The 26,613-nt window shown below is 40.2% G+C and overlaps 5 protein-coding genes across 7 annotated transcripts; 4 read left to right on the top strand and 1 right to left on the bottom strand.

Moving 5' to 3' along the window:
- Positions 1 to 6,015: 6,015 nt before the first annotated feature.
- LOC141045472 (uncharacterized) lies at positions 6,016 to 8,058 on the top strand. Its single transcript, XM_073534441.2, has 5 exons — positions 6,016 to 6,147; positions 6,261 to 6,291; positions 6,396 to 6,609; positions 6,884 to 7,055; positions 7,322 to 8,058. The coding sequence occupies exons 3-5, from the start codon at positions 6,435 to 6,437 to the stop codon at positions 7,428 to 7,430; spliced, it is 456 nt and encodes a 151-aa protein (XP_073390542.1). The 5' UTR covers positions 6,016 to 6,147; positions 6,261 to 6,291; positions 6,396 to 6,434; the 3' UTR covers positions 7,431 to 8,058.
- A 1,682-nt stretch (positions 8,059 to 9,740) lies between these two features.
- On the top strand, positions 9,741 to 12,641 carry LOC112282967 (uncharacterized). Its single transcript, XM_024521223.3, has 3 exons — positions 9,741 to 10,752; positions 11,026 to 11,258; positions 11,546 to 12,641. The coding sequence occupies exons 1-3, from the start codon at positions 10,498 to 10,500 to the stop codon at positions 12,165 to 12,167; spliced, it is 1,110 nt and encodes a 369-aa protein (XP_024376991.1). The 5' UTR covers positions 9,741 to 10,497; the 3' UTR covers positions 12,168 to 12,641.
- A 633-nt stretch (positions 12,642 to 13,274) lies between these two features.
- On the top strand, positions 13,275 to 14,865 carry LOC112282969 (uncharacterized). Of its 2 annotated transcripts, none has more exons than XM_024521227.3 (5): positions 13,275 to 13,397; positions 13,569 to 13,724; positions 13,902 to 14,009; positions 14,152 to 14,319; positions 14,572 to 14,865. In XM_024521227.3, the coding sequence occupies exons 2-5, from the start codon at positions 13,623 to 13,625 to the stop codon at positions 14,689 to 14,691; spliced, it is 498 nt and encodes a 165-aa protein (XP_024376995.1). In that variant the 5' UTR covers positions 13,275 to 13,397; positions 13,569 to 13,622; the 3' UTR covers positions 14,692 to 14,865. The 2 variants fall into 2 exon arrangements, with proteins under 2 accessions (XP_024376995.1, XP_024376994.1); XM_024521226.3 differs by having other exon boundaries at positions 13,564 to 13,724.
- Positions 14,866 to 15,649: 784 nt separating this feature from the next.
- Positions 15,650 to 18,113, top strand: LOC112282968 (peptidyl-prolyl cis-trans isomerase FKBP16-1, chloroplastic). The gene is made up of 8 exons (XM_024521224.3): positions 15,650 to 15,778; positions 16,334 to 16,552; positions 16,701 to 16,735; positions 16,973 to 17,066; positions 17,193 to 17,253; positions 17,372 to 17,417; positions 17,707 to 17,777; positions 17,899 to 18,113. The coding sequence occupies exons 1-8, from the start codon at positions 15,711 to 15,713 to the stop codon at positions 17,974 to 17,976; spliced, it is 672 nt and encodes a 223-aa protein (XP_024376992.1). The 5' UTR covers positions 15,650 to 15,710; the 3' UTR covers positions 17,977 to 18,113.
- Positions 18,114 to 18,560: 447 nt separating this feature from the next.
- Positions 18,561 to 25,021, bottom strand: LOC112282966 (uncharacterized). Of its 2 annotated transcripts, none has more exons than XM_024521222.3 (12): positions 24,884 to 25,021; positions 22,955 to 23,215; positions 22,189 to 22,462; positions 21,683 to 21,765; positions 21,447 to 21,550; positions 21,176 to 21,213; positions 20,697 to 20,956; positions 20,440 to 20,533; positions 20,029 to 20,219; positions 19,577 to 19,796; positions 19,259 to 19,426; positions 18,561 to 18,916 (listed from the first exon to the last, which is right to left on the bottom strand). In XM_024521222.3, exons 2-12 carry the CDS (start codon positions 23,153 to 23,155, stop codon positions 18,624 to 18,626), a joined length of 1,926 nt encoding a protein of 641 aa, XP_024376990.1. In that variant the 5' UTR covers positions 23,156 to 23,215; positions 24,884 to 25,021; the 3' UTR covers positions 18,561 to 18,623. The 2 variants fall into 2 exon arrangements, with proteins under 2 accessions (XP_024376990.1, XP_024376988.1); XM_024521220.3 differs by having other exon boundaries at positions 22,955 to 23,212; positions 24,884 to 25,019.
- Positions 25,022 to 26,613: the final 1,592 nt, after the last annotated feature.

The raw sequence follows: 26,613 nt of genomic DNA, 5'->3' as shown, positions 1-26,613 counted from the left end.
ATTTTTTTTATTTGTTAAGATTTTTTTAACACTTTTTAAGATTTTGTATTGAGACACTTACGATTTTGTCAAATCATCTTCAAAACAATATGAATTGTAATGCATCAAATGTAAATGCAATTGTCAATTTTATCTTTCCATTAATAAATAAATTATTTTTCATACATTTACAATCTGATTTGTATTATGCACTCCTTTTTTCTTTTTCTTTTTTCCTCTTATTTCTTTCTATTTAATGAAAGATAAACCTATTTAATTCACATTTAAATATCTTGAAATGTGACAGCATTAATACTTAACTGCAAGTTTTTAGAGTAAATAAATTAATAAAGATTCTGAACACATGCAAAATATATGGAGGATAAAAGAAAGCATCAGGATTTGGAAACTAAATAATAAACGAGTATAACTGAAAATCGGAATGAAGGTTTCAATATTCTTTTTTCATGAATCCAAAAGACCCACTTTGTCATGCTGTGTGGATCATGATAAGCAATACATGATTTGTTACATTTTTAAATAATATTAAAACAGTTTAAACCAATAAAACAACCATTCAAGCAATTTATATGTATCAAAATTTGCACCAGCACTTTAACTTTTTTTTAAAATCAAAGTATTTCTTTCTTTGGGGTGATTGACTTGTCTTGTGTAACAATTAAACATTCCACAGACCGTGTGTGTAAAATAAAGCAACTTGGAGGCAGAAATCCTAAGAAAGTGTGAAAGGGATTTTGGATGGATGAAGATATTCATTCACATCTGTAAATGGACGTGTTTCATCCATTACAAATCTGCATAACGCACATCCCATCTAGTGTAACGGACTCTTCTAGTTGTCACTCGGTTTCACCCTGAAACACAGCCAACAGAAAATCCCGTTAGTACTAGCTTAGTGAACTGATCCTTACTACCGAAACTGTCTCCACAGTCCAGTCCCTGTATTCCAGTCTCACGACACTAACACTCTTAACTCCGGAGACCGTCGGAGTTCTCATAACTCCTCCGGATCACCAGGGACTCCACAGGGACTCCACAGGGACTCCAAAGACTTCCCCTTACACCGCACGTTGCCCCCACATCGTGTGGTCCCTTGGTGTGAGGGAGGTGGCCCGCCCAGCCTCTCCTTTGACACCTCGCCACGATTTTCCCATGGGCTTGGGGATCGCTGGGGCCCCAAACCTTTTGACTCACAAGTGCAAGGGTCTGATCCTTTCGACCCTTACATCTAGCTTCATTCAAACCTAGAAATAAAAGGCAAAATATAAAAAAGATAAAAGTAAAATTACTCCACGGGGATGGTGTGGCTGACGTAAGGAAAAGGACCACTGATCGGAGGAACCGGAGCGCTATCGGAGCACGTGAGGGTGAGAAGTGGGGTGGCTGCACCGAAGGCAGCTCCGGCCCCCTTTCGAGATCTGCGCCTTCACCATCCTTCCTCTTTCACTATAGTCGAGAATGGCTACGCAAGCCTCGTACGATACGTCAATTACTATTGGGTACTGTCAACAACTTACAAACTCATTACACTGTTCTTAAATAAAAGTGGCGCACATTACGGCTTAGATTGCACTTTATATATTGTAATATATAGGTGATTTCCTTTCTCCATTTACTTGTTAAAAAATGCTTGAGGTTTACATATGGAATGAAGAAGGAATGAAGAAGAAGTGATCTTTATTTCTTTGATGTATTTACTGAAGAATTTTTAGGGTGTAAATATGCAGTGTGCATAAAATATTCTACTTGGTTGTCTTTTATGAGTAGATCAATTGAATTTGTTGAACATACAGCAAAAAAAAAATTCGATAAAAAACGTAAAATAATATATAAATCAGATAATTCAGAAAATTATAGAGATGTGTCTTGTGGTTTGATGTAACTATCAGAGATAATTTGCAAAACAAATCAACCAACCTATTGTATGTGTATAAATATCATTGCTTACATGGTATAATAACCACATCTCACACGTCTTTTATTCATTTATCTCTTATTAAAGATAATATAGTGATTATAGAAAATAAAGAAGGAAAAGGCCATTCTCTGGTGGTTTTTTTAATTTACTACAAATTATTATTTTTAATACTACATTCACTCAAATTTATTAAAAAATTCGTTAATTGTATACACATACATGCAGTTAAAGTAACGTAGCTACATACATTAAAAGCAGCCACTACGGTGAAAATTATGAACTAAAATTACGGGTTATGAATAAATGTTACTTGATATTATAAAATGTTATTCTACAAGGATTTTAAGAAAAAATGTATGTTGAAAAATTTGTAATGCCCCGAAAAATTAAAGCAAAAACCAAGCATTCAATAAAGTATTGTTCTATAAGTATTTTTGCTTTAAGCCACACAAGTTATTGGGTCTACCCTCTGCCCCTCCATTGGACCAGGCAGTCTACTTGAGCATCACTATCCAATCTGTTCAACTTGCAAATTATTTCAATATTTTTAAAGTTGTTGATATACTAGAAAATTCAAGAATTTACAGAATACACACAACTTTGTAAATTCCTAAAATTTACAAGTTTACTTCTAAATAAGTGTAATACAAGTAAACATTAATGTGGTATATAATCACAAATTCTACTCCCTACGAGAATGGGACAAATTTATAAGCCTGTTACAACTTTAGAGGCTCGCCGTGGGCTCAGCCGAATCCGTGTCCCTCCTCCGCCATCATCACACCATCACAAAGACATCGGATGGATTCCTCATTACACTTGTGAGGAAAAGGCTGTGGACTCAAAATTGTAGGATTCCCCGTTCTTGTCACCGATGTTGCCATGCTTTACGACGTTGTAGACGATCAGTTGTGTGCAGAGTGAGTTGTGAGTTTCGGGTGCCTTTTCCGCCATCATCACACCAGCACAAAGACATCAGATGGGTTCCTCACCTCACTTGTGAGAAGAAGGTTGTAGACACAAATCTGAAGGATTCCCCGTTGTTGTCACTGATGTTGCCTTGCTTCACGACGTTGTCGACGATCAGTTGTGTGCGGAGTAGGTTGTGAGTTTCGTGTGATTCCTCTGGTATCATTACTCCCTCACAAAGATATCGGATGGGTTACTCATCTCACTTGTGAGGAGAAGGTTGTGGACACAAAACTGTAGGATTCCCCGTTGTTGTCACTGATGTTGCCTTGCTTCACGACGCTGTCGGTGATCAGTTGTGTGCGGAGTAAGTTGTGAGTTTCGTGTGATTCCTCCGGTATCATCACTCCCTCACAAAGATATCGGATGGGTTCCTCATCTCAATTGTGAGGAGAAGGTTGTGGACACAAAACTGTAGGATTCCCCGTTGTTGTCACTGATGTGGATTGCTTTACGACGTTGTAGACGATCAGGTGTGTGCAGAGTGAGTTGTGAGTTTCGTGTGATTCCCCCGGTATCATCACTCCGTCACATAGATATCGGATGGGTTCCTCCCCTCACTTGTGAAAAGAAGGTCGTGGACACAGAACTGTAGGATTCCCTGTTGTTGTCACTGTTGTTGCCTTGCTTTACGAAGTTGTCGACGATCAGTGGTGTGCGGAGTAAGTTGTGAGTTTCGTGTGATTTCTCCCGTATCATCACTCCCTCACGGAGATATTGGATGGGTTCGTCACCGCACTTGTGTGAAGAAGGTCGTGGACACAGAACTGTAGGATTCCCCGTTGTTGTCACCGATGTTGCCTTGCTTTACGACGTTGTCGACGATCAGTTGTGTGCGGAGTAAGTTGTGAGTTTCGTGTGCCTCTTTTTCCATCATTACACCAACACAAAGACATCGGATGGATTCCTCTCCTCACTTGTGAGAAGAAGGTCGTGGACACAAAACTGTGAGATTCTTTGTTATTGTCACTGATGTTTCCTTGCTTCACGACGTTGTCGACGATCAGTTGTGTGCGGAGTAAGTTGTAAGTTCAGTGTGATCCTCCGGTATCATCACTCCGTCACAAAGATATCGGATGGGTTCCTCATCTTACTTGTGAGGAGAAGCTTGTGAACACAAAACTGTAGGATTCCCCGTTGTTGTCACTGATGATGCCTTGCTTTACGACGTTGTAGACGATCAGTTGTGTGCAGAGTGAGTTGTGAGTTTCGTGTGATTCCTCCGGTATCATCACTCCCTCACAAAGACATCGGATGGGTTCCTCATCTCAATTGTGAGGAGAAGGTTGTGGACACAAAACTGTAGGATTCCCCGTTGTTGTCACTGTTGATGCCTTGCTTCACGACAATGTCGACGATCAGTTGTGTGCGGAGTAAGTTGTGAGTTTAGTGTGATTCCTCCGGTATCATCACTCCCTCACGGAGATATTGGATGGGTTCGTCACCGCACTTGTGAGAAGAAGGTCGTGGACACAAAACTGTAGGATTCCCTGTTGTTGTCACCGATGTTGCCTTGCTTTACGACGTTGTCGACGATCAGTTGTGTGCGGAGTAAGTTGTGAGTTTCGTGTGCCTCTTTTTCCATCATTACACCAACACAAAGACATCGGATGGATTCCTCTCCTCACTTGTGAGAAGAAGGTCGTGGACACAAAACTGTGAGATTCTTTGTTATTGTCACTGATGTTTCCTTGCTTCACGACGTTGTCGACGATCAGTTGTGTGCGGAGTAAGTTGTGAGTTCAGTGTCATTCCTCCGGTATCATCACTCCGTCACAAAGATATCGGATGGGTTCCTCATCTTACTTGTGAGGAGAAGCTTGTGAACACAAAACTGTAGGATTCCCCGTTGTTGTCACTGATGATGCCTTGCTTTACGACGTTGTAGACGATCAGTTGTGTGCGGAGTGAGTTGTGAGTTTCGTGTGATTCCTCCGGTATCATCACTCCCTCACAAAGACATCGGATGGGTTCCTCATCTCAATTGTGAGGAGAAGGTTGTGGACACAAAACTGTAGGATTCCCCGTTGTTGTCACTGTTGATGCCTTGCTTCACGACAATGTCGACGATCAGTTGTGTGCGGAGTAAGTTGTGAGTTTCGTGTGATTCCTCCTGTATCATCACTCCCTCACAAAGATATCGGATGGGTTCCTCATCTCAATTGTGAGGACAAGATTGTGGACACAAAACTGTAGGATTCCTCGTTGTCGTCACCGATGTTGCCTTGCTTTACGACGTTGTCGACGATCAGTTGTGTGCGGAGTAAGTTGTGAGTTTCGTGTGCCTCTTTTGCCATCATTACACCAACACAAAGACATCGGATGGATTCCTCTCCTCACTTGTGAGAAGAAGGTCGTGGACACAAAACTGTAGGATTCCCTGTTGTTGTCACTGTTGTTGCCTTGCTTTACGAAGTTGTCGACGATGACGATCAGTTGTGTGCGGAGTAAGTTGTGAGTTTCGTGTGATTCCTCCTGTATCATCACTCCCTCACAAAGATATCGGATGGGTTCCTCATCTCAATTGTGAGGAGAAGGTTGTGGACACAAAACTGTAGGATTCCCCGTTGTTGTCACTGATGTTGCCTTGCTGTACGACGTTGTCGACGATCAGTTGTGTGCGGAGTGAGTTGTGAGTTTCGTGTGCGAGTCCTTCCTGACAAAGCAACGTCATTTCTTCCTCCATGCAAGAGTTTTGGGTCTTTGACTTGATCGTTTTCTCTGATTGAGCTTCTATTGGATCTGTTATGACTGGAGTGGCCTTTTAGATTTGCGTTCTCACTCGTGTATTTTGTCTCTACTTTTATGTTGGACCCAATCTGAAAAGTAGTATCTTTTGTAGGTTTGGATTTATATACCTGATCCTGCACGACAGGGTTGCTCGGCCAAAGTGTCTCTTCAATTATTACGTCGGTCAATTGACACATACAATCGTTTCAACTTTCTTTGGGTGACCTCTGATCATGGAAACCACCAACTCCACCAAATATCTCTACTACGAACCAAAGACTAAGCGCTGGAGCGTCTATGTTAGGTGAGTTGCTTCAGGCTACAGTCACCGCTTCTAATTCCGATTGTTCGACAGATGGGTGAGATGTCTCATTAGCTGATAGAAAACCGTTGCATTTGATGCTGGTCAAGGGTCACCTTCTTCAAGGTGGTTGTGTGGCTTATCATTCTATCAAAGCTCTAATCCATCTTATACGACTGGTAACCTGTCTGCAGGGAACCCTGGGTTAAGGGGAAGAGAATCTTTCTAGGTATTTGTTATCGATCTTTTTTCAACTTTGGTTTCTACATGTGATTCCCTGACTACTGTCGCTCTTGCTGAGATTCCCTGACTACTGTCGCTCTTGCTGATTCCTATTCTCAGGTACGCATGAGTCACAGCGACTGGCAATCAGGTATGATCGCTTCCAATCTTGCAATCGCTGACCTGTCCAGTGCATCAGGTTTTCGACTTTGGTACACTAGTGCTGATTTTGTTTGTTCACACGGAAGGTGCCAGGATAGGGCAAAGCTGAAGCTGGAGGCTGAGCTCGCTCATATGTCCACAGCGGAGCGCGAGATAAAGAAAGTTCAGCCGATCATCCTGGAGTTTCCGAGAGAGGATTATGAGGATGACAAGGGTGGAAAGAGGGATACGCTGTCCAGGAAGGAGTTCTTCAAGTACCTCGCCCATGAGAGTAGGGCAAAGTACCAGCAATACAAGCCGACACCCTGTGAGATCATAACCAAACACAATTCATACAGTCTAGTGTGCGGATGTTGTGACTGATTTTGCTGCAATTCGATTGCGTTAATTTATGACTTCAATTTTGCTGAATGAGTTTTGGTTCACGGAATATTAGCACGTAGTAGGTCTTTCATTTGCTGTGGGATCAGTCAACACGATCTGGAGGTAGATTTTGTATTGCCCCATCGTAGATTATTAAGTTTTGATAAGGTTGTTCATTTGAAGAGACGATCTGGAACTTGAGTTTTTGATATCTCTAGGCCTACTGAAATTCTTGGCGGAGGAGCGAGAGTATGAAAGTTTGTCGAGATCATCCTCCCAGAAGTTGAACGAAGAGGTAAAACGAGCTCATATCGTTCAACGCAGGAACCATGGGAACCTGCGTAGACAATCACAAGCGCCTCGCCTAGGTATCACCTTGCGTCTGAAGAGGTGAGCTTAGTGGCGGTCGATGATAAGGATTGGCTAGATGTCCGCCTGACTGGATCACTAAGCAGTTACTGAGTGTAACTTCCCGAGTACCGTCATCCACATGTCATGGTTTTGTGAAATAACGTGCTGCTGCTACTGCACAAATAGTTCGTACCTTCTATAATTCTAGCATTCATGGAACTGCGCAATCCTTCGTCACGAATAAAGTTCACTGGGCAGGAAAACGAGTATGGTTGAGTAAATTGATCCCGTGGCGTAATACACAGGAAATGTGCATCGAGGTTTACTATTGAAGAGAAGGGAGCAATTGAAGCCTTGTTCTCCATCAAGCATGCCAGTCATCGCCACTCAACGTTCCTTGCCGATCAACTCTGAAATAGTCATGAAGCACTGGACTCACCCAGAGTCCAATCGTCTAAGTTCCAGAGCATCAATCTGAGAAAATTTTGGTATTGAGCATCTCACCAAGGGGGAGAGCCGGCTGCTAGTTACGTAGTCATGATTCAGGATTGGGCTAACAACTGAATTGTTTTTTTGGAGACAAGTAACCTGATTCTGTATAACGGACAACTGATCAGTTATGTAAATACTAATATTTCTGTGTATAGTCTTCTTTTTGTTGCTTGAATACCTCCCTATTCTCCATGTCTCGTATTCATTTACATTCTTGTCAGTACAGGCTGTGACAACTGTTCAGGACTGAGCTAAGTCCGAAAGCTCGTACATTATACACTACTGTGCCAACAACTGCACTTCTGTTTCTACCGACACCCATGTCAGATCAATACTACCAACTCCAAGAGTTCAACAAATGAGCTGATAAAGGTTACTTACTTGGGTCTGATGCTGCTGTCGTTGGCATTCACAGTGCAAATCACAACATGTAAGAAGCTGCTCTGTGGTGTTGCAAAGTTGCGTTTCACCGACATTATCTATTGCTTACTCCAGGCAGGGAAATCACTGCGGAGAGATTAGTCTTGATCAGCACATTTCCATTGCTGTCTCTAAGTAATTAATATAAGTAGAACTTAATATTACCTCAAAGTAAATTAAATAAATAATATAAATCCAAAATATTAATGCTCATTTATAAAAGTACGCATGAATAAAATTGGTGTTTAATATAGAAAAAATGGTATTACAAGAAGAATTTTTAAACCATCTACTATCAATATCACATCATACATGCATTTGATTATAAATTTACATCAAAAATAAAATTATGATAGTGATAAGTAAAAATAAATCCAACTTGACTATGTATAGCATCTTAAAACATAAGAATCACATTTAACTCCTATGATTGATTGATTTTTTTATTTTATATATATATATATATATATATATATATATATATTACAAACACTTTACCATGTTTTGATAGAAAATTAGTTTTTCATACTTTCAAAAATACAAAGATAAAATTAGAAAAATCAGGAAATATATACAGACATATCTAATATAAAGTTTAACATTCATTTAAAAAAAATGTAATCTTTAACTTTAAGTTACTTAGACCTTTCTTTAGATAAAAAAATGCATTATTTATTAGAAATTATTAATTTTTTATATTTCAAAAAAAATAATTTAATATTTAGATATTTCTTTGAAGGTACTGATAAGAACAAAAGAAAGATTAAGAGTTACATTGATTATATTAGATTCTATTTGCAAAGAATTAAATAGAAAAAATATGATATTTGAAATTAATTAAATAATATACTTTAAATTAATTTTTAAAATTAAATAAATGTAATGAATTTATTATGTATTATAACCATCATTAAAGATAAACTTATTAACTAAGAAGTAAAAAGTTAACATTAGAAAATATATTGTTAATAAATTATTATTAAAGTAAAAGCCTTAAAATCTTTATGGAGACATTAGTAATATTTTAAAAGAGTTTAGAACCAATTGGTGCAACAGTACAATGATAGATAAATAAGCACACAACAATTTAGATTAGGCTGATAGTATGTAAGGTTTACCTTGAAATTAAAAAATATTTCTTTAAATTTAGACCAAGCTAATAAAATAAATTTACTAACACCAAACAATAATAACCATATTTGTTGATTAAATGGACATATCTATCCATCAAGTAAAAATTTAAGAGCAACATACAACACAAGAACTTTTATCCACAAATTGTTGGTTTTGTTAATGATGTAAAGAAATAAATAAATAAATAGTAAATCTCCTTGTAAAGAGAATCACAAATACACAACATACCACACCTCCAAGCCCTTCCCAAAATTTCAAATACATTCTTAGATATTGTGTTCACTCTTTACAAACCTTCACTCTACAATAGCTATTACGTAAGATCCCATCCAACACTCATCTCCAAAACCAACACAATCATTTACAAAAATACTAGAATTCCGGCCTCGTCTTTCATTAACTAAGCATTCTTCATCGTGTATTCTTCCTTTTAGGAAAGCGAGGTCGGGAATCGCCCGGCATTGGAACGCACGCCGGAACGAGGAAGAGGCGAAAGGGCCACGAGACTCATGCCCTCCGCCTGCCACGGTGGACAGCCATGTCGTCGCCCAAGTGGAAGGGGTAGTGCTGACATGGCCCAGGCGGAGCGGTTGTGCAATATGCAGGGCGGGGTTGTGTTGACTTGGCGGCGATGGTGATAGCGACACTCTGTGCAGCACCAATTTCGAACTAGCGCGGGTTTGAAGTAGAACCATCCAAACCAAACGCATTCGGATTCCCTCCTCCTCCTCCTTCTTCTTCTTCTTCCTTCCCTCCCTCACTTAGCACAAAGCTTCGAACTGCTCCGCTGCGGGTTTCGCTTCTTTGTTTTCGTGGGGAATTTCTTCGAATTGGCGACTTGTAGTGTGGTCTAGTGGTCGCTGATGACTTGCACTGATTTGAATGGTGTCGCGGATTGACGGGCGTCCCTGTTACAGCCGGCAGCGACCTCGGGTGAAGGGAGTTTTTGCCGTGTCGTGGAGATGACGTTTTCGGTTGTATTGACCTTGGATCAATTCACTGGATTGTGTTGAGTTTACAGTTTTAGTTCGGGCTTGGTGGTCGTCACAGTGTAGAGATGGTGTTGTGTTTAGAGATGGTGATTTCCACAGAAGAGTTTGACTCGTTCAATTGCATAATGGAATATGTCAGAATTGGGCAGAGTTGAAGAGTTGCTAGCGAGGTTCGTCGACCTTGAAGGACGCTTTGGCCGATTCGGGTAACTCTGAGCTTCGGTCTTTGGAGTTACGGTTTTAGTGCGTGTCTTGATCGCCTCAGGTTATTCAATTCCGCTTCTGCATGCTTAGGAGAAATAGTGCACGATTTCAATGTGAGACAAAGTACGCTTCAGAACCGCATATTGTATTTGTCAGCCTCCGCAGCATAAGAATTGGTAACCATGTGAACTGCCGAGGTGGGCCATAACCTCTGAAGTAGGAGATTCAGAATCGTAAGTATGGAGAAAGTCGTCGTACTAAAATCGCAAGACCTGGGTCTGACTTTGCTGCAACCTAGAAAGCATGCCGGAAAGGCTCCATGTAAATCACAGAGAGATCATCGCATATGGAGGACTTCTACCCTCAAAGGCCTCGGTGAAATTGAGGTGATCGACAAAGAAGAAGTCTCAATTAAAATGATGCAATCGCTCGAGAGATTCATGCGAGCGTACCCTGACGTGTGGAGCGAATCATCTTTGCAGCACCTCCTTGTGGTAGAGATCCTCTGTTGTTAAACCTCTCAATTTGTAACGACTAGTTACTCTAAATTGCCACCATGAAACGTCGAGCTGTGATGTTACTCAGTCCATTTGTTTCGATCATCTTTGAGTCTATAATCCCCTTTCAAGCATGTATAATTACCCATTTTTCTTGCATTTCATCGGGTTAAGTTGACTGAAAAATTGGGCGCTACGGTCCATTCAAGTCTTATGTGAGGAGGATTTTTCAAATTCTTTTTTTTTTTTTTTTTCAAAATGTAAATACAGGAAATCGCTGATATCCGGTACTCTAGTTCCCAGAACTGTGAAGCGGACGAGCGCTTGCAAACTATCATCAACCAGATCTTGGTTCCCACGGCAAAGATTTTGGAGGATGAAAGAGGGTTTATGATGGTCGAGAGGGAGAAGATTCAAGAAGTAAATCTGGCTTTGCAGAGAGCCCAAGAAGCATACCACCATGTGTGTGCCGACCTGAAGGAAGAGAAAGACAGATCAGCAAGGCAAACAATCTTAGTACTTCCGCGCTTCGAAAAGAGTTCTGGCTTTGAGGTTTTTCTACATATATCAGTATGGTCTGCTAAAGTTTCTGAGGCTTTTGCTTGTTACTCGCATTATTCTCAGACATCAATGTTGGTAACATGCGAGAGATTAAGAAACTCAACCGTGCATGGAGCCCAAGCCATGGAGGGGATGCACGTCATGGTTGTAGGCAGTCAATCTCTTTACGAGTCAAAATATGAGACTAGCACTAAGAGTAACAGATGTGTTATTTTGGTTCTGATTCCAGATATGTAGAAGAACTTGGGAAGGCGCTTGAAGAAAATAGGGCTGCAGCGGAGGAGGCAGAGAGAAAGCTGGCCGCAAAAGAGCAACAAACTAATGATATTATAGAGAGGCAGAAAGACATTATTCTACGTCTTGTGAGCGGAGAACCTTCAGGATTTGTACAGTGCGAGAGGGAGGCGATTCAAACATACGGCCTAGTCCACCTTGAAGACGCACTTAAGCACATTCTGCAGCAAAGCTCGAGTGTCTCACACCAGGTGGAAAATAAAATACTCTTTTCGGTGGACCAGATTTCAGAATGTTCAAGTTCATCTGAGAATGAAAGAGGAAACGCAGATTTTCAAATCAAGCGGCTAGTGCATGAAGACGGTGACAAACCAGCACTTCCTATTTCTTTGACAAACTTGTCGGTGAAGCTGCTGGGCCTGGTGGTCTCTGAGGTATTCCAACAGATGATGGAGAGCTACGGCAGGGTGAGGAGTCCTTTATCCGTACCCTGGGCTATTGCTGGCTTTTGGATAGGTCTCACGTATCGAATGATATACTTGGTCGTAACAACGCTGTTTTCAGAGGTGGTGAAGGTGAAACCCCCCTCGGAACAGGATCAACGACAACCGAGATGACGAGGTGGAATTCCACAACCCGAGTTAAAAGTGGCTTCATGTGTTCACATGATTGTACATCCAAGTGAAGTGTCTGAAGTTGTGAGAACACTGAAGAAATCACGTCACCGTCTCTCATCTTCCCGACGAAACTCTAATCGGACAGCATCTACAACTGTAGCCCATGACCAACCAGTCAATTATGAATATTGATTATCCCGAGAGACCCATTTACTTCACGCATCATCTTCATTTGGGAATACGTCATGCAGTTTTTCTCTCAGCTTCTTGCGATAGCTCTCGGCCACGGTATACACATTAACAGGGCTGAGCAGGTTTAGTTAGAGTATTATAGGATTCTAAAGTTACCGAAGGGTTTTAAGATTATTATTGTGCGTATCTGTCAGGAGCTATGATCACACAACTTTTAAAGGTCAATTTCATGTACAGACAAGCAAAATCAAAGCAATTTTTCCAACTTGCCTTGTCCACAAACGTTGAGGAGATCCTGAATCTTTCTGCACTCATAATCTTCGTGAATCTTCATGATTGACTCAGTCTTGCTCTCCGTGATTTGCTCCAAGGATGTTGCTTGTGTCAGCAGAGGTTCAAGCTTTGGTTTGCAACCGTGCCCATGCTCCTCACAGCTCATGAAATGAGTCAACAATTACGAGACAGCTTCTGCAACTGTGTGCCAATACCTAAGCTTTTTTTTGGATAAAATTTAGGAAGCTTTACAAATTGCAATGAGTTCCCAAAGGAGAACGGCAGGGGGCTAAGTTTAGCCCCATAATAGAGTACACACCTGTTCTCCGAGCGATGCTCCGTTGACGAAATTTGCACCCACATACAAGAGATAAGCCAGAGGACGGTACTGTTTGTAGGTGAAATCAGCAATTCACTGCATTAAAACAACTGCAATTGATATGTGTAAGCATTTCGTCGGAGATAGAATGCAAAATTTTGTTGGGTACCAACAGTCCACCCACAGCAGCACGGAAACCTGAGTATACATGATCACCCAAGGATATCAACACCCCGTCATTTTCTCGGGTATGTGCACAAGGGCGGACAAGGACATGATTCTCATGGTGGGTGAATAGGGTTTGAGAATCCATCACTGTTACCGACCAATTCGAGGGATTGTTGTTGTGGAGCTGAATTTCCCACGATTTGTGCGGCTGGTATTTGCAGGAACATCCTTGATCTTAGTGGGATCTCCCATCTTTGGCGTTGTGAATTTCGGGGCTTGTAAGTCTCTGTTCTGATTTCTTTACCTCGTTTCTCACTTCAAGGGGAGTTAATTATGTCGTAGAGGGGCATCTATTTTTCTCTAGAAATTGTATGGCAATTCATTTGTTCTTGGGTTACTTGATAGCTCGATGCAGCGTTGATTGATTGTTTATTGTCCATACAGCGCAGGTTTTCGGTGTGCCGCGGGAAAGATACGTCAGCGGTAGAGAAGCGGAAGCGACAATGGTTCTCCTTCTACTGGAAATCAAGGCAGAGCTTGAGAATATTACCAACTTAGTTCCTAAAGGAGGTTCTGATGGAACGGAGTATACCTATTATTTCAAGGTAATTTATTCGGATTTCGAAAATGCGATTCTTTCTGTTTTGGAAGTGCAGAGTCTTTGTCCAACTGGGGATGACTGTTTTCACTTTATGATTTGATAACACAAATCTTTGAGCATCGCCTGCTGCGGTCCAATGTTGATCTGACTTGGATGGTGATTCTGCGCACGAATTTTACAGATCAAATGCGGAGGTTGTGGGACCGTAAGTGACAAGGAAACCTCTGTAACTCCATCAGAACTGTATGATATTCCTAAAAGCAAAGGCTCGGCCAATCTTGTGCAGAAGGTAACATATGTCCTCTTCATCTTCATCGCATCTCCAAAACCTTTCATACATGGCTTGGCAATGATTCTTGCTGAAGAATTTACCCTTGTTATGTATACCTTCTTTGACCTAGTTGTTTGCCATTTTCATGTACTCCATGCAGTGCAAATTCTGTGCCAAAGTAGGAAACATCACAGCGATCCCCGGACGCGAAAAGCCCTACACCATGGAGGACAGCGAGAGCGGCAAGTTTGTTCCCATTGGATGCTTTGACTGCAGAGGCATCGAGCCTGTTGAGTTTTCATTCAAGGATGGGTGGGCAGCCGAAGGAGTAAGCACCACAGTCCTACTACTTCTTTCCATTCTTTAGTTTTTCCATTTTGATTTTTGCACATACGAATTGGGGCAGGATTGAATATCTCAAAACCTGTTGCTCACTAAGAAGCTCCAAACAACCAACCAACCAGCTCTGCATCCATGATTCTGGCCAAGGTTGTCGAAGGTGTAACAGGATACTAAAAAAAAAAAAAAAAATGCTATGTCCTGCCCTTGAAATGAACTTTGACCGTCCTTCTGGATGCAGTTGACCGGCACCAAGTTTGTAGATATCGATTTGTCTGAGGAGTGGTCGGAGTACGATGAGAAGGCAGCGGAGTCCGTGGGCATTCTAAACATGCAACATCGGTTTGTGGTGACGAAGTAGGGGATTCTATGCTGAATCTCCACCGTTCTGCGAGCAAGTCTGCACCAGCATGTTGCAGTGGTTCCAGGGAATTATTGCAGCAAATGATATTGCAAGTTTGCAACTGTAGAAATGAGCCTAATGCAATGCAATCTTTGGGCAACGCCTGCAGTCTTAACATCCGCTTATGCGAAATATTGTCTAGAGTTTCATGGGTAGTTCATTAAGCTTCAGAATGCTTCACCACATGATGCACTAGAATCTGCTCTCACTATCTCCCGACGGGGTATGCGACTGCCAATTAATTAGACCATAAAACCCATCTTAACATCAGGATTTCGACAACACCTCGAGAGACTGGCAAACGTGAGCTAGCCGATTCAGTCTGTTTCGGGGCTAAGATCCCACATCACAACCAGCGCTCATCATGAATCAAACCATTAAACTTTTTCGGAATTGTTCCAGCCACTAGTTAATGAACTAAAAGATGGTAACTGTGCAAGCTCTTAAAGTGGGCTCAAACCTACAAAGGGTGACTTTGGCTAATATAGATAATCTGGAGTCCAACTCCGTAGTTGCTGAACTACCTCATGATGAAGATATTGAAAACTCCTCAGTAAGTGTTTAAAGTGAAACGACAAGAAGAAATTTAGCCTGTAGTTATTGCAGTACACGTACAATCATCGTGTTCTTAGAAAACACTACCATTTCATAAATTAGTTCAAAAACTAATTTTCTAATAGAAAGTGTTGACCACGTGTGATGAGAAACTTATAAGCTTCTGAAAGCAAGAAGTTGAGAAAGTGGGCGACTCCAAACTTGCGACAACCTCGCGAGGTTGTCGTATCTGGTTCACCATCGGGGGAGAATTGCCGATGAGATGGCGGAGCTTCTGTTCGTCCGTGGGGTCTGCTTGTGGATAATGCTGGTGGCTCTTTGAGGAAGAGGTTTCCGGGGCCCGCATCTCAATTCGGTTGATAGACACTTCGTTGCAAGCTAGCGGAGGCAACCAGCCCCAAGGTTTGCCAAGTTGACAGGACATGGAGCTCCGGACCTCCATTGCCTCTGTCTACACTGCTCGCGATGATTTCTTCACCTATTTTCCCAGGTGGGTGTGTGCGTGTGTGTCGATCTCGGACGCTTGTGTCGTGCGATGTCGTCATTGGTGTATGATTTTGCAAGGACGGTTTGTTTTGGGGAAGCCGTTTCCTTGTGTGGACTTGAAGGTGGGTAGCTACGTCTTGGGGAATTCGACAGTGCTGTAAAAGTCGGAAGGACATTGAAGATCTGTTTATGGTTTATTATGCAAATTTTGATAATCACTGGGATCGTGAGGCTTGGTTCCTACTCGGAATGGCTACTCATCACTGACATTCGAGACTGATATAAGTTTTAGAGAAATTGAGCTAGTTGCTGAAAAGAACAAGATGGCCTGACTAATAAGCACTTTCGCTTGATTCTGAATGGAGATTAGCTACTTATGGTAATGTGGGTTTTATGGATACGACATGGAATTCTTGAAGGAACTGGGGGCATATTACACCCCTTGTACGCACCCTGAGAAGGCAAATGGCTTCTGATCACCATCACCTTCGAGCGAATCTTGCATTTACAGACATGGTTGAATTGTCTCCGAGTGTGATAAATGTTGTCGTTTCCGCAGGAAATGGGACACTCAAACTCCAACGCCATTACGGCTTTTACCAAACTCGTACCAGCTCAGGTGCAATTGCTGCTCTTCTTCCAAACCAGATGCTCAGGAATCATCAAAACCAGTCCTGAGACGTAATGTATTGTCCCTTATGAGTACACTTCTCGTGACTGCGGCAACATCATCGGCAGGCGCAAAGATGCCCGCCATGGTGGAACCTGATCTTCCAAGGTAACCCTAAATTGCGCTGCTTACAAGATTATCACATTTAGTGACCCTCTCAATTGGTCACTCGCATGAATACTTATTCCTTTCCTTTTTACTTCTTTAGTAATCTTGCTGACATATTCTCATACACAACTTGTCATGACATCTGCAGGTTCCGAAAAACACCAAATGGAGTCAAAATTCAAGGTTCTCTTCTGCACTGCACTGTTAAATCTTCCTATGAGGTTTTGTTGACACAGCAGAACAGTCCAAAACCAGGATGGACAGCGTTTGAAACAGATTCTCCTCTCGAAAGGAGCCACGATCTAACAGATCGAATTTCAGTTATCACGTAACCTCATCGTGTGTTGTAGGAATTGGAAGACTTGGCTGTCGTGTAAGTTGCAGAAAAGAGCTGAACTCGAAAGTGCTGGTTGTTCTCAGAGGTTACGGATGGAACTGGCCCCGAGGCCAAGACGGGTGACATCTTGGAATTCGACTTTGTGTGCCGTCGGTCCAATGGTTACTTCGTTTACAGGTTCACTTCGTTGCAACATTTCTGAATACATAACCCAATCGAGTATGTGAAGAGCATGCCATTGACATTCAGTTCCTTTATTATTTATTGTTATTGAGTTTCAGTTCTGTTGAAAACTGATTGCAGCACTGTGGATCAGTTCAATGATCAGAGCCAGCCAGTTGTGCTTCCCCTTGGCACCGGAAAGGTATGGCATAGACTGGGCCCACCTGCCATATTTCCATTGTCTTTTTTTTTTTTTTTTTTTTTTTTTTTTTTCTCTCTCTCTCTTTGCTAACTTTGTAGTTGATTCTCTGAGGTTACAGATAATTCCAGGCCTGGAGGAGGTGCTTGCAGGGATGAGACCTGGAGGTATGTAATTTGCATTTATCGTGTTGTGAGTTTTGTTTTTCTTTTGTTTATCTCCACTCTTTTCTAGCAATACTGTAACTGTATTGTATTTGTCAGTATGTTAGATTCCAACTGTAGTCAGATTTACTTGATCAAGTAGGGTGAACTCTAACTCAAAAACCGAATCGACCATGCATTGTATAACACCAATCTAGACATGTAGATTCTTGCAGATTGCATTCTTCTCCCGAAATCAATTGTGGGTTGCCCTACAAAAGGAACTTCATAACCTGACAATCTTTGTTCTCAGGCAAGAGAAGGGCGCTGATTCCACCGGAGCTTGGCTATGTTGACCAATCTTTTGAGCCACTGCCTAAGGAGGTAATGCCAGCCACCTGGTAAAATAGCAAGGATACTCTGTTTTAGAAGGATTTCAAGTCTCTTATCCTAAGTTAACATAAACAAATGTATCAATCCTAACTTGATCTGTTCTGTATTGCAGTTCGGACCTCGGAGAGCCCTGATGGCACATGCCAAAGAACCTCTCGTCTTTGAGGTACAGCTCTTGAAGATAAAGTAAACTCAGTGACCAGGTTTGTTTTTGTGTTCCCAGGGAACAGCTCGTAAGAAGCACCTCATATTATTTCAAATGGATTTCTGACTAGGAAGCACTCCACTTCAAAACATGACAAATGATAAGGCGAAGCATTCATTTGATGACTGTTTGAATCTCGATTAGGAACCTTACATTCTGATATTTTGTTCACATCTCCGAAAGATGTCTTCTCAGTCTAATTAGTTCATGCTTCGGATATGCTTGAGGACAAGTCACTAAAATTGGTTTCAAGAGCGTAAGGAAACACCACGAATCAAGCAAAGAAGCTTCTCAGTGAACGATTGCCAAGCAGAAAAGAAATATTGTCCAGGGTGTAAATTATAATCACTTTACAGTTTGGACCTCGTAATAATCCTCCTACTGCTGAGTCTGCAATAAACTGTTACCCGACAGTATTATGCTTTCGTTATCAAAGCACATGTGCTCAGTCAATCTACCAATCCAAACGTTACAATCATCATTACAGCTTACAAAATCAGTAGAAGCACTGTTTTGTAGCTACCCGCGGATGTAGGAAAGCTGGCTTGGACAACAGGGACAATCGGATGGAACCATAGGAAAGCACTCGTTGGATTACAAGTGTGGACAAAGATAGCATGATAGTTAAACTGCTAAGTGCTCTTCTTACTCTCTCCGGTTGACCTTGAACCTGCCCGTATTGAACTACTATCCTTCTCTTCTCTACTACCTCCAGCTCTCTTACTGACGGAGTCCTCCGTAATACCCACTCGAGGGCCACCTGCCCTCTCTTCCCCGGCTCTATCACCTTGCACAGCTTCCGTTCCTTCCAAAAGATTGGTCTCATCCTCCTTCTCATCATCTCCACCAAACCCGAACTCATTGACGCGCTTCTTGTCAACTGGATACTTCCAACGCTGATACAAGTAGACAAGAAAAACGATATCTGCAGGTATCGCAAGTTGCCTCGTTCAATACGATCCAAAGTGTAACACATCCTACCATATATTTAAACTGTCTCACACACACACGAAAACAAAACAAAACAAAAATAAAAACAAATGCAACACACACACACTGATAAAAAAAAATTTAAAAGACTAGTCACAAGCATTCTCCAATTCTTTCTCCAAAAGAAATATATTGTTGACTCTGCTCCCGCAAAAGATCGCTCCGACAAGAAAACACCATACTATCTAATATGACAAAAGGAGTAAATCAAGTTATAAAGCTACTGAGGTCAGTGGAATAATTTCACACAAAATGTATTGTAGGTTAAAAAGCTTACCATCTCGAAATACAGACAAGCGATGTAGAAGAGGCATCTTAATAACGAAGGCAAATAAGTCATCAATGATAGTATTGAGGAACTTGTAGGTCATCTGTCGCCAAGGCATGTGAGCTACAGACTTCAACTTGTAGTTGATAAAAAGCTGTGGACACATCATGATAAAACCTGGTACATATGAACAGGTTAGTACTCGACATAACCACCATTAACGACGTGTGACTGTCTAATAACCAATTACTTGAATTGATATCCAGAGAAGCCAACAAGTGCACCCAGAAAAACATGAATAATCACCAATGATGGCCTTGAACTTACCAAATGTATACACACAACTTGTCAAAGATCCCAAAATCCAGGAATACCAGCTTTTATGACGGTCATACATAAGCGAGTAGATTGCAAAACCAGCAACCAAAGGATATAGGACATAGGATAGGTATTTCATCGCCAAGGCATCATATTCCTTTGTCTTGTTCCCAGCATATGATTGTCGATCGCTGAATTTAAGAAGAGGGTACCCTCGACTACGATCAATCTGCATAATCACGAGATATAAAATAAGTGACCTAATAAAATTAGATAAAAACGTTGAGGCATCATTGTTAACAAAGGCGACCACTGCAGCGTTTTTTTCTCCTGAACCTTAACTATTGAAACAGAACAAATAAATGCTTTAACTATAACCAAGCTATCCTGCACTGCCAGTCAAATAGAAGTATGAAACGGAATCAAAAATCATGTTTTGAAGGGATCCACGCCACCAATACCTCTACATGCATGGCCTTCCCAATTTTCCAGAATTCAATGCAGCAGCCCATGCCAGCGCTGAGGATGATCATCCAAGAAGTCTCATTGTCCAACAAGTACAAAAACACGATCAACTGGCAAACAAAGTTGATAACGACAGACCGTGCTGATAATCCTTCCATGGACTTGTTCTTGTTCCAAAACTGAATATCTGCGTCCGACCAATTGATCTTATTATGTGCTCAAGGCAAAGCAAATGACAGACATATATTAACATTCAGTAAAATGCTGAGTTAAAGTTCCACTAAACAGTGGATATGTCAAAGAAATAACGCAGCATAATACGATGCGAGTGAAATAATGAGTAATCTCGTGTCTACTTAGGAAGACATAAATGAAATGTATGCACGATATGATACAGGCCTCTTTACCATTTTTGAATGCCAAGAAGTCAAAGACGGTGTGAAGAAGTGAAACACACATCGTCAACCCAAGTAGATAAGGATTTCCTTCCAAAAAGACCCTCTGCGTAGCAAGAAAAGATGATAAGATGAAAGTATATAAAACAAGCATAACAATGAAATCAACCTGAGCTATTCCTGCTTACGACATTCACAGAGTTGGATTGAACAAAATCAATACTGATGTCTAGCTGTGTCCTCACACAAACTAACATCAAATATAGTACCTTCAATTCATCAGCTTCACCATCCATCATGCTCCCATATGACTTATGAATTTGAAATGACTGATCTATTTGTAGATATAGCTGCCACCGAGTGAGACTAATTGGACCAAACTCAAAGTTAACTTCCAGTTTTTCGACGGTCTCATTAAGAGCGATAAGCTTGTCTCTCAGCAACCAAAACTCGTTGAAAAAAACAGTTGGGTAATAACCAGTAGGTTGCAAAAAGCCGTCCCTACTTCGTTCATAGAAATAAGAAAGGTCTGATACTGTAAATTAAGGGAAAAAATAATGCACTTGTTCCGACATGGTCATGTCCACCTCATGATGTTTAATTGCTTGCTCACATTTTAACCCATTCCAAATAAATTCCTGTTTAAAGAAACACCCAAAATTTGACATTGAAGATCATAAACATTGAACAAAACATAAGGACGTGCAATGTAGAGCGTAGAAGCTTTGTTCGTAGTATGAATGGATACGTTCAGCAATTGGTGGTGGGGCGCCAACTTTCGGATATCTAAAACATGAAACAGCGTACTGTCAGAGAATACAACAAGCGATTAAGATTTCTAAGTCTTCATCCAAATATAAGATGACCTCGAACTTCATCAGCAAACACATGAGATTGACACAGCTTTGCACACCTGATCACTTCACAACTTTTAGTAGCCGAATATACAAAAACTACAACCTCAGATGGGAAGAAAATAAGAAGCATTTGGATCAATAAAAGAATTAGCATATGGGCACCTAGTGAAGTCATCCACCAAGTTTATGGTCAGGTTGGGTTTAAAATACGAAACCCATTCGGGAGGACCCTCCTCCACTCCTTCTGCAGGCTCCTCCAAAAGTGGCTGAACATACATGAAAAAAGTATGAATAAATAAAAGCAATATTTGCATCATACATTTCGTAGTTTATATTTTAATCTGCATACTATTCACTGTGGCGTTGAAAGTTTCGAAACTATACGATCAAATACTCACCTCTGAAGAGTTCCCTTTCTCATCCTTTGCAAGCAAACTCTTACGTTTATCAACTTTTGGTTTTGGAAGGTATACAACAAGAGCTGCAGAAAACCAAGGTAAAAGGATTATATGTCACAAATCCCAATCATACTTAAGAAAGTGCTGCACGAACATACACAAAGGTATTTAATCCCTGGAAAGCTCACACCACATTCTATTCTTGCTGGTCGTTTGAAAAGTTTGTTCTAGAAGTATAAGTGACAAATTTATGATAAGCATCAGTCAAGTTATCAGCTCCTTCACATGCAGTGAAAGATTTTTTTTTAAATATGTCAGACAAGTGAATAAAAAGAGAAATCGTATGAACCGTACAAAAACAAAGCTATTGGATACTCAATTTAAGTATTAAAGGGCTACTGCATCCAGCAACGATGCATTGTTTATTAATACGTGCATTAGAAGGAAGGTCATTGCGTCTAGCAATTTGGTGAGAAAAGAAGAGCCAAAAAACAGAGAATACTTACAATGACGTTTACAGAAGAAATCTCGACTCTTCCGATCATCTGGGCTCTTCAGACCATATTGACTAGTCAAATCAAAGTCTGATATTGTAAAACAAACGTGCGCATATACAGTAGCATTATGTTGAGCTGCCTTTGAAGGAGTATATGTGTAGTTTGTGCGACGAACACCATCAGGGGTCCAGACGGCGTAAGGAATGTTTTTCTCTTCCCAAATTGGTTTCACCTTGCCAAAGTCGGTAAATTCTGATGATTCGGATATGTACAAATAAAGATCCTAGAACACACACAAATCAGCGTTAAGATCCCCAAAAATCAAAAGCGAGACTCTCCATAACACGAAATATACAGCAATCACGAAACATCTTACTGGATAATGTTAAAAGTGGCAATAAGCCCACTTCAACAAGGCCTATATGCTACAGCTAAAAGCCACGATGGCAGTGTTCATATGCAATGTCATAGGTATGCAGAAACATATCTCACGTGCATACAAGATGGCTTCCAAGGCTACAGGAAACCAGTCCTCCAAATACAATGCCAAATGTAGGTCCGCATCCACACTCAGGTGAAAGGACTGGCAACTCAGAATTGAAAAGTTGCAGCTTAGAAATACAACCAAGGATGGCAAGCTGTAAAATATTTTCGCTGCTTACACTCTCTTCCACGTCACAACAAGCAATAGGAACTTCATTCATTTAAGACCCAATCGTATCCAAAACTGTAAAAATTAATTTGGTCGGAATGTACATAAGGTGTTCAGAACTACCAGATTATCGCCCTTGTTGAAAAGATTGCCTGTAAGATCAGCGGGATTCTTAACTTTCTTCGGACCGAACATTTGCATAGCGAAGTACCAGAAAATGCCCATCCGAACAAACCCAGCAATCCCTCCGGTCCAGCCCCGCTGCGCGGGAGGTTGTTCACCAGGCCCCGCCACTTGAGTGGCCGGTGCCTGGGGCGGAGCCATTGTTGACAATATACGTTATTATTGCCCTCAGTGGAAAAAAGACTAGTACTGTCCCTGCTGCTGCAATGCAAATAAAACATCAATTAAGGTAAGAGGAGCAGCTCAGAAATCAACAAGTTAAAGATTTGTCCGAGCTAATAACCTACTAACCGAGGATGATTACAGCATTCAAACAAACCATCATACTACTCTCCTACACTTAGTTCACACAAATGTTACATGTATGATAAAACACGATATCGGTAAATTTCTACACGTTAAATCAGACACATGTGAAGTATGCCAGCGTCAACTTACACAGCTGATCTTCCACTATACGCATGTAAATCCGTATACAGATCCATGACTTGCAGCAATAATTACTGAATGATTCAGACGAGCTTTTCGCTAGAATAGAACAAGACTCATGCGCCACTAATGATATGGATTAAGTTTACCATAATATTGAGCCAATATGAAACCTGTCAGTGAGCTCTGCCGATTGCAGCTAACAAGCAAGTGTTGCGAAAAAGGAAAAGTACTCGTCACAAAATATGCTTGATGGAATTTAGAGGTGCTTTGCAATTAACTCGAAAGAAGCCATAAAAAGGCTGCAAAAGTCTCTCTTTTGTACTGGGCTAAGTATCTGATTCAAGTCAGAATTTGGAGAAGATAATGTATAGCACATCTTTATCCGACATTGTAATTTTAAGCAAAAAAAATTAAGAGCGGTGCTAAAATATTTATTACAAAATTAAATAGAAATAAAATTTAAATTTAAAGATGCGCGAGAAAACCGCTTGAACCACCAGCCTCAACAGATATTCATAGCTTCAGTTAGCAATCTTGAGTCAGAGAATGATACCTAAATAAGGTTCATAGTTTTAAAAACCTTCCAGAACTCTACAATTATCTTTAAAAATAAGAATGTAGCGCAAAAACGATGCTTCAGAACAGATCCACTACTTCTAAAAATTAATATTTAAACCTTGATCGGTTAGAACATATATTCGCCACTTCTCCCATAAACCACCAAAACCCTAGAATGTAGCAAAACTGTTCTCGCATATTTTCTGTCCCTTGTATGCTACAACTCTCCGAAATAATTAGGCGCTCATTGACATCATTGAGGACCAGAACTGTCACTACCTCCAGCGAAACAAAGACGCGACTATACTATCTTAAAAGAAGGAAGAAGCACGGATCACTCAAGACAAAATTTAGTTTGATGGACGTTCTGACAATAAAGAAAAAAAACGCTTCAAAGAGCCTTCAAATCAAACACAAAGCGCAAATCCGTTCAATATTGTCGACTTGACACATCTCCAGAACTCCAAAGAAGGAATGACAATAGTTACCAAATCAACCTCCAATTGCAGTACAAAATTTCCTCATCGAATACACCGCTTAAAAAGGACGTGCTAAACCGGGAACAGTGGAATCAGAATTTTATCCTCCAGCGAACATTCGTAACTACAAATATGTAAACTACATGAATGAACCTACACCTCTTGTTCTCAAAATTTCACAAAAACGAGGGCAAGGATCAAAAAACGCACGAGTAAGAATCGAAAGTATGAAGACATCACGGACTAAGAGATAAAGAGGAAGAGACAAGGCGAGCTCGCTCGTTCCCAATACACCAACTCGACTTGCAATTTCGACTGGCATCCAGAAAAAAAGGGGGGGAACAGAGAGGCAACCGCAAAAGATCAAGCACGTAAGGGGCAAGAGGCGAAGATCACGCACCATGTAGAGCAGCCGCGGAAAACAAAACCTCGGCAGCTGAGCGCACAAGCGTCGGGGGAGTAGGCACAGCAACAACAACGGCAGCAACGGCAGCAGCGGCAACAAGAGGCTGAGAAACTCGGTGCTGCAAGCACAGCGAATCAGCGAAGAGGCGGGGGGCGGCACGAGAAGCGACGTGGAGAAGACGACGACGACGAAAAAGTGAGCACTGAAATGCTGGCGCTCGACCGCACGCTTCTCCACGTCCGCAGCTTTCGTTCATCTGGCGTCCAAAATTGGATCCTGTTAGATTCTCGGTGGTGCTTATTAGGGCAGATTTACGCATTGCCACGCGGGACCCCGACACACTTCGCATTGATATTTATATTTATATATAATAGCATATGTAACTACTGTGTATTTATATATGTTAATATTACTTAGAGCTTATATTGGACAGTGAAAATGACGATTAGGCAGAATATATAAATGATAGTGTATGGAATAACATGTACAAAAGCCGAATTTATATTTACTCATAAAACTTGTAATATGATATTCATGACTTGTTGAAGACAATAGTTTCATGAACCACATTATTTTTACCACATGAGAATTTATAATACTTTAAAAAATTCTTATATGTTATTCAACGTTGATCTTGTTTTGAGGCAATATTGTCATATTTGTCTATAATGCAATGTATTTTTAAGTAATTGTAAATTATAAGATGATGATTATTATTGTTTTTATAACACTGTAGTATAAATTCAAAAATTCGAAAAAAATTGCAGAGTTATATTTACGATTCCATGAAAATTACAGAGTTATCAATAATTTTTATATTTACGATTCCATGAAAATTACAGAGTTATCAATAATTTGTATAAAAATATACTAAATATAACAAGATATAAAACAAAGGAATAAAAGTATTTATTAAGTATGAAACTTTATACTATAAGACATTAAGCTTGAAATTTATTTTGTATTAAAATTTTAAACCAGATTTGCTTTTAGAACATATAAGTTCTAAAAAAAATGTAAATTTTAAATATTTCTATATTTTTGTGTTATTTATATAAATTATCAAATAAACTTCATATTTTTAATTATGGTATTTAATTACTTTCATAACATCCATATCATATATAAATATTTGAAAAATAATCAAACCAAAGTATAAATTACTAGACACAGTACTTGATAAATAACAATAAGAAAGAAGAATCTTTGTTAGAAGCCATGAACAAATCCTTATAATAAGAATGACAATTCATTTAATCTAAGACATCTATGTCTTTAAATAATAACAATGATTTTAAAAAATTGCAAACTTATTAGATGATAGTTATAAGACAACATCATGTAATTATTGAGCTGAGCTATAAATATAAGGTTGCTTCTTTTGTGCAACTTTGGCATGCACAAGAATTAAAGTCTTCCCCATTTACAAATGTATAATTATTTACTTTTCCTTTATGTCTTCTATTAGTGAAAAATTGTATTCTATATTATTTAATATAAAACAAGTATGATAATGTCATATATTAGAAGGGTCTAGCCATGAATGCTATAAAACCCTTAAAAACTAACCATATAAAAGAATTGGATCAAGGATTTGCCACAAAATTTATGCAAGTACATAAAATAACATTATTATAAATATCCATTATCAAAAGAATATTTATAAAATTAAATGTGATAGCAATAGCTGGTATCAAAGAATTTTTACAAATTACATAATTAAA

The sequence above is a fragment of the Physcomitrium patens genome, chromosome 5 (assembly GCF_059467195.1).
Source record: "Physcomitrium patens ecotype Gransden chromosome 5, ASM5946719v1, whole genome shotgun sequence".
In the NCBI taxonomy this organism is placed as follows: Eukaryota; Viridiplantae; Streptophyta; class Bryopsida; order Funariales; family Funariaceae; genus Physcomitrium; species Physcomitrium patens.
This window is presented reverse-complemented; position numbering and strand designations above follow the sequence as displayed.

Bases quoted from the DNA above. Each gene is read 5' to 3' on its own strand.
- LOC112282966 (XM_024521222.3), bottom strand. From the start codon at position 23,155: ATGGCTCCGCCCCAGGCACCGGCCACTCAAGTGGCGGGGCCTGGTGAA. The intron at 21,551-21,682 runs GTGAGTATTTGA...ATGTATGTTCAG, and splicing joins AGAAAGGGAACTCTTCAGAG to CCACTTTTGGAGGAGCCTGC. The intron at 21,214-21,446 runs GTGCCCATATGC...TTCATGTTTTAG, and splicing joins TTGGTGGATGACTTCACTAG to ATATCCGAAAGTTGGCGCCC.
- LOC112282968 (XM_024521224.3), top strand. From the start codon at position 15,711: ATGGAGCTCCGGACCTCCATTGCCTCTGTCTACACTGCTCGCGATGAT. The intron at 16,553-16,700 runs GTAACCCTAAAT...TGACATCTGCAG, and splicing joins GTGGAACCTGATCTTCCAAG to GTTCCGAAAAACACCAAATG. The intron at 16,736-16,972 runs GTTCTCTTCTGC...GGTTGTTCTCAG, and splicing joins AAATGGAGTCAAAATTCAAG to AGGTTACGGATGGAACTGGC.
- LOC141045472 (XM_073534441.2), top strand. From the start codon at position 6,435: ATGTCCACAGCGGAGCGCGAGATAAAGAAAGTTCAGCCGATCATCCTG. The intron at 6,610-6,883 runs GTGAGATCATAA...TGATATCTCTAG, and splicing joins GCAATACAAGCCGACACCCT to GCCTACTGAAATTCTTGGCG. The intron at 7,056-7,321 runs GTGAGCTTAGTG...CGTAATACACAG, and splicing joins ATCACCTTGCGTCTGAAGAG to GAAATGTGCATCGAGGTTTA.
- LOC112282967 (XM_024521223.3), top strand. From the start codon at position 10,498: ATGGAGAAAGTCGTCGTACTAAAATCGCAAGACCTGGGTCTGACTTTG. The intron at 10,753-11,025 runs GTAGAGATCCTC...ATGTAAATACAG, and splicing joins CTTTGCAGCACCTCCTTGTG to GAAATCGCTGATATCCGGTA. The intron at 11,259-11,545 runs GCAAACAATCTT...TTCTGATTCCAG, and splicing joins GAGAAAGACAGATCAGCAAG to ATATGTAGAAGAACTTGGGA.
- LOC112282969 (XM_024521227.3), top strand. From the start codon at position 13,623: ATGGTTCTCCTTCTACTGGAAATCAAGGCAGAGCTTGAGAATATTACC. The intron at 14,010-14,151 runs GTAACATATGTC...TACTCCATGCAG, and splicing joins CGGCCAATCTTGTGCAGAAG to TGCAAATTCTGTGCCAAAGT. The intron at 14,320-14,571 runs GTAAGCACCACA...TTCTGGATGCAG, and splicing joins ATGGGTGGGCAGCCGAAGGA to TTGACCGGCACCAAGTTTGT.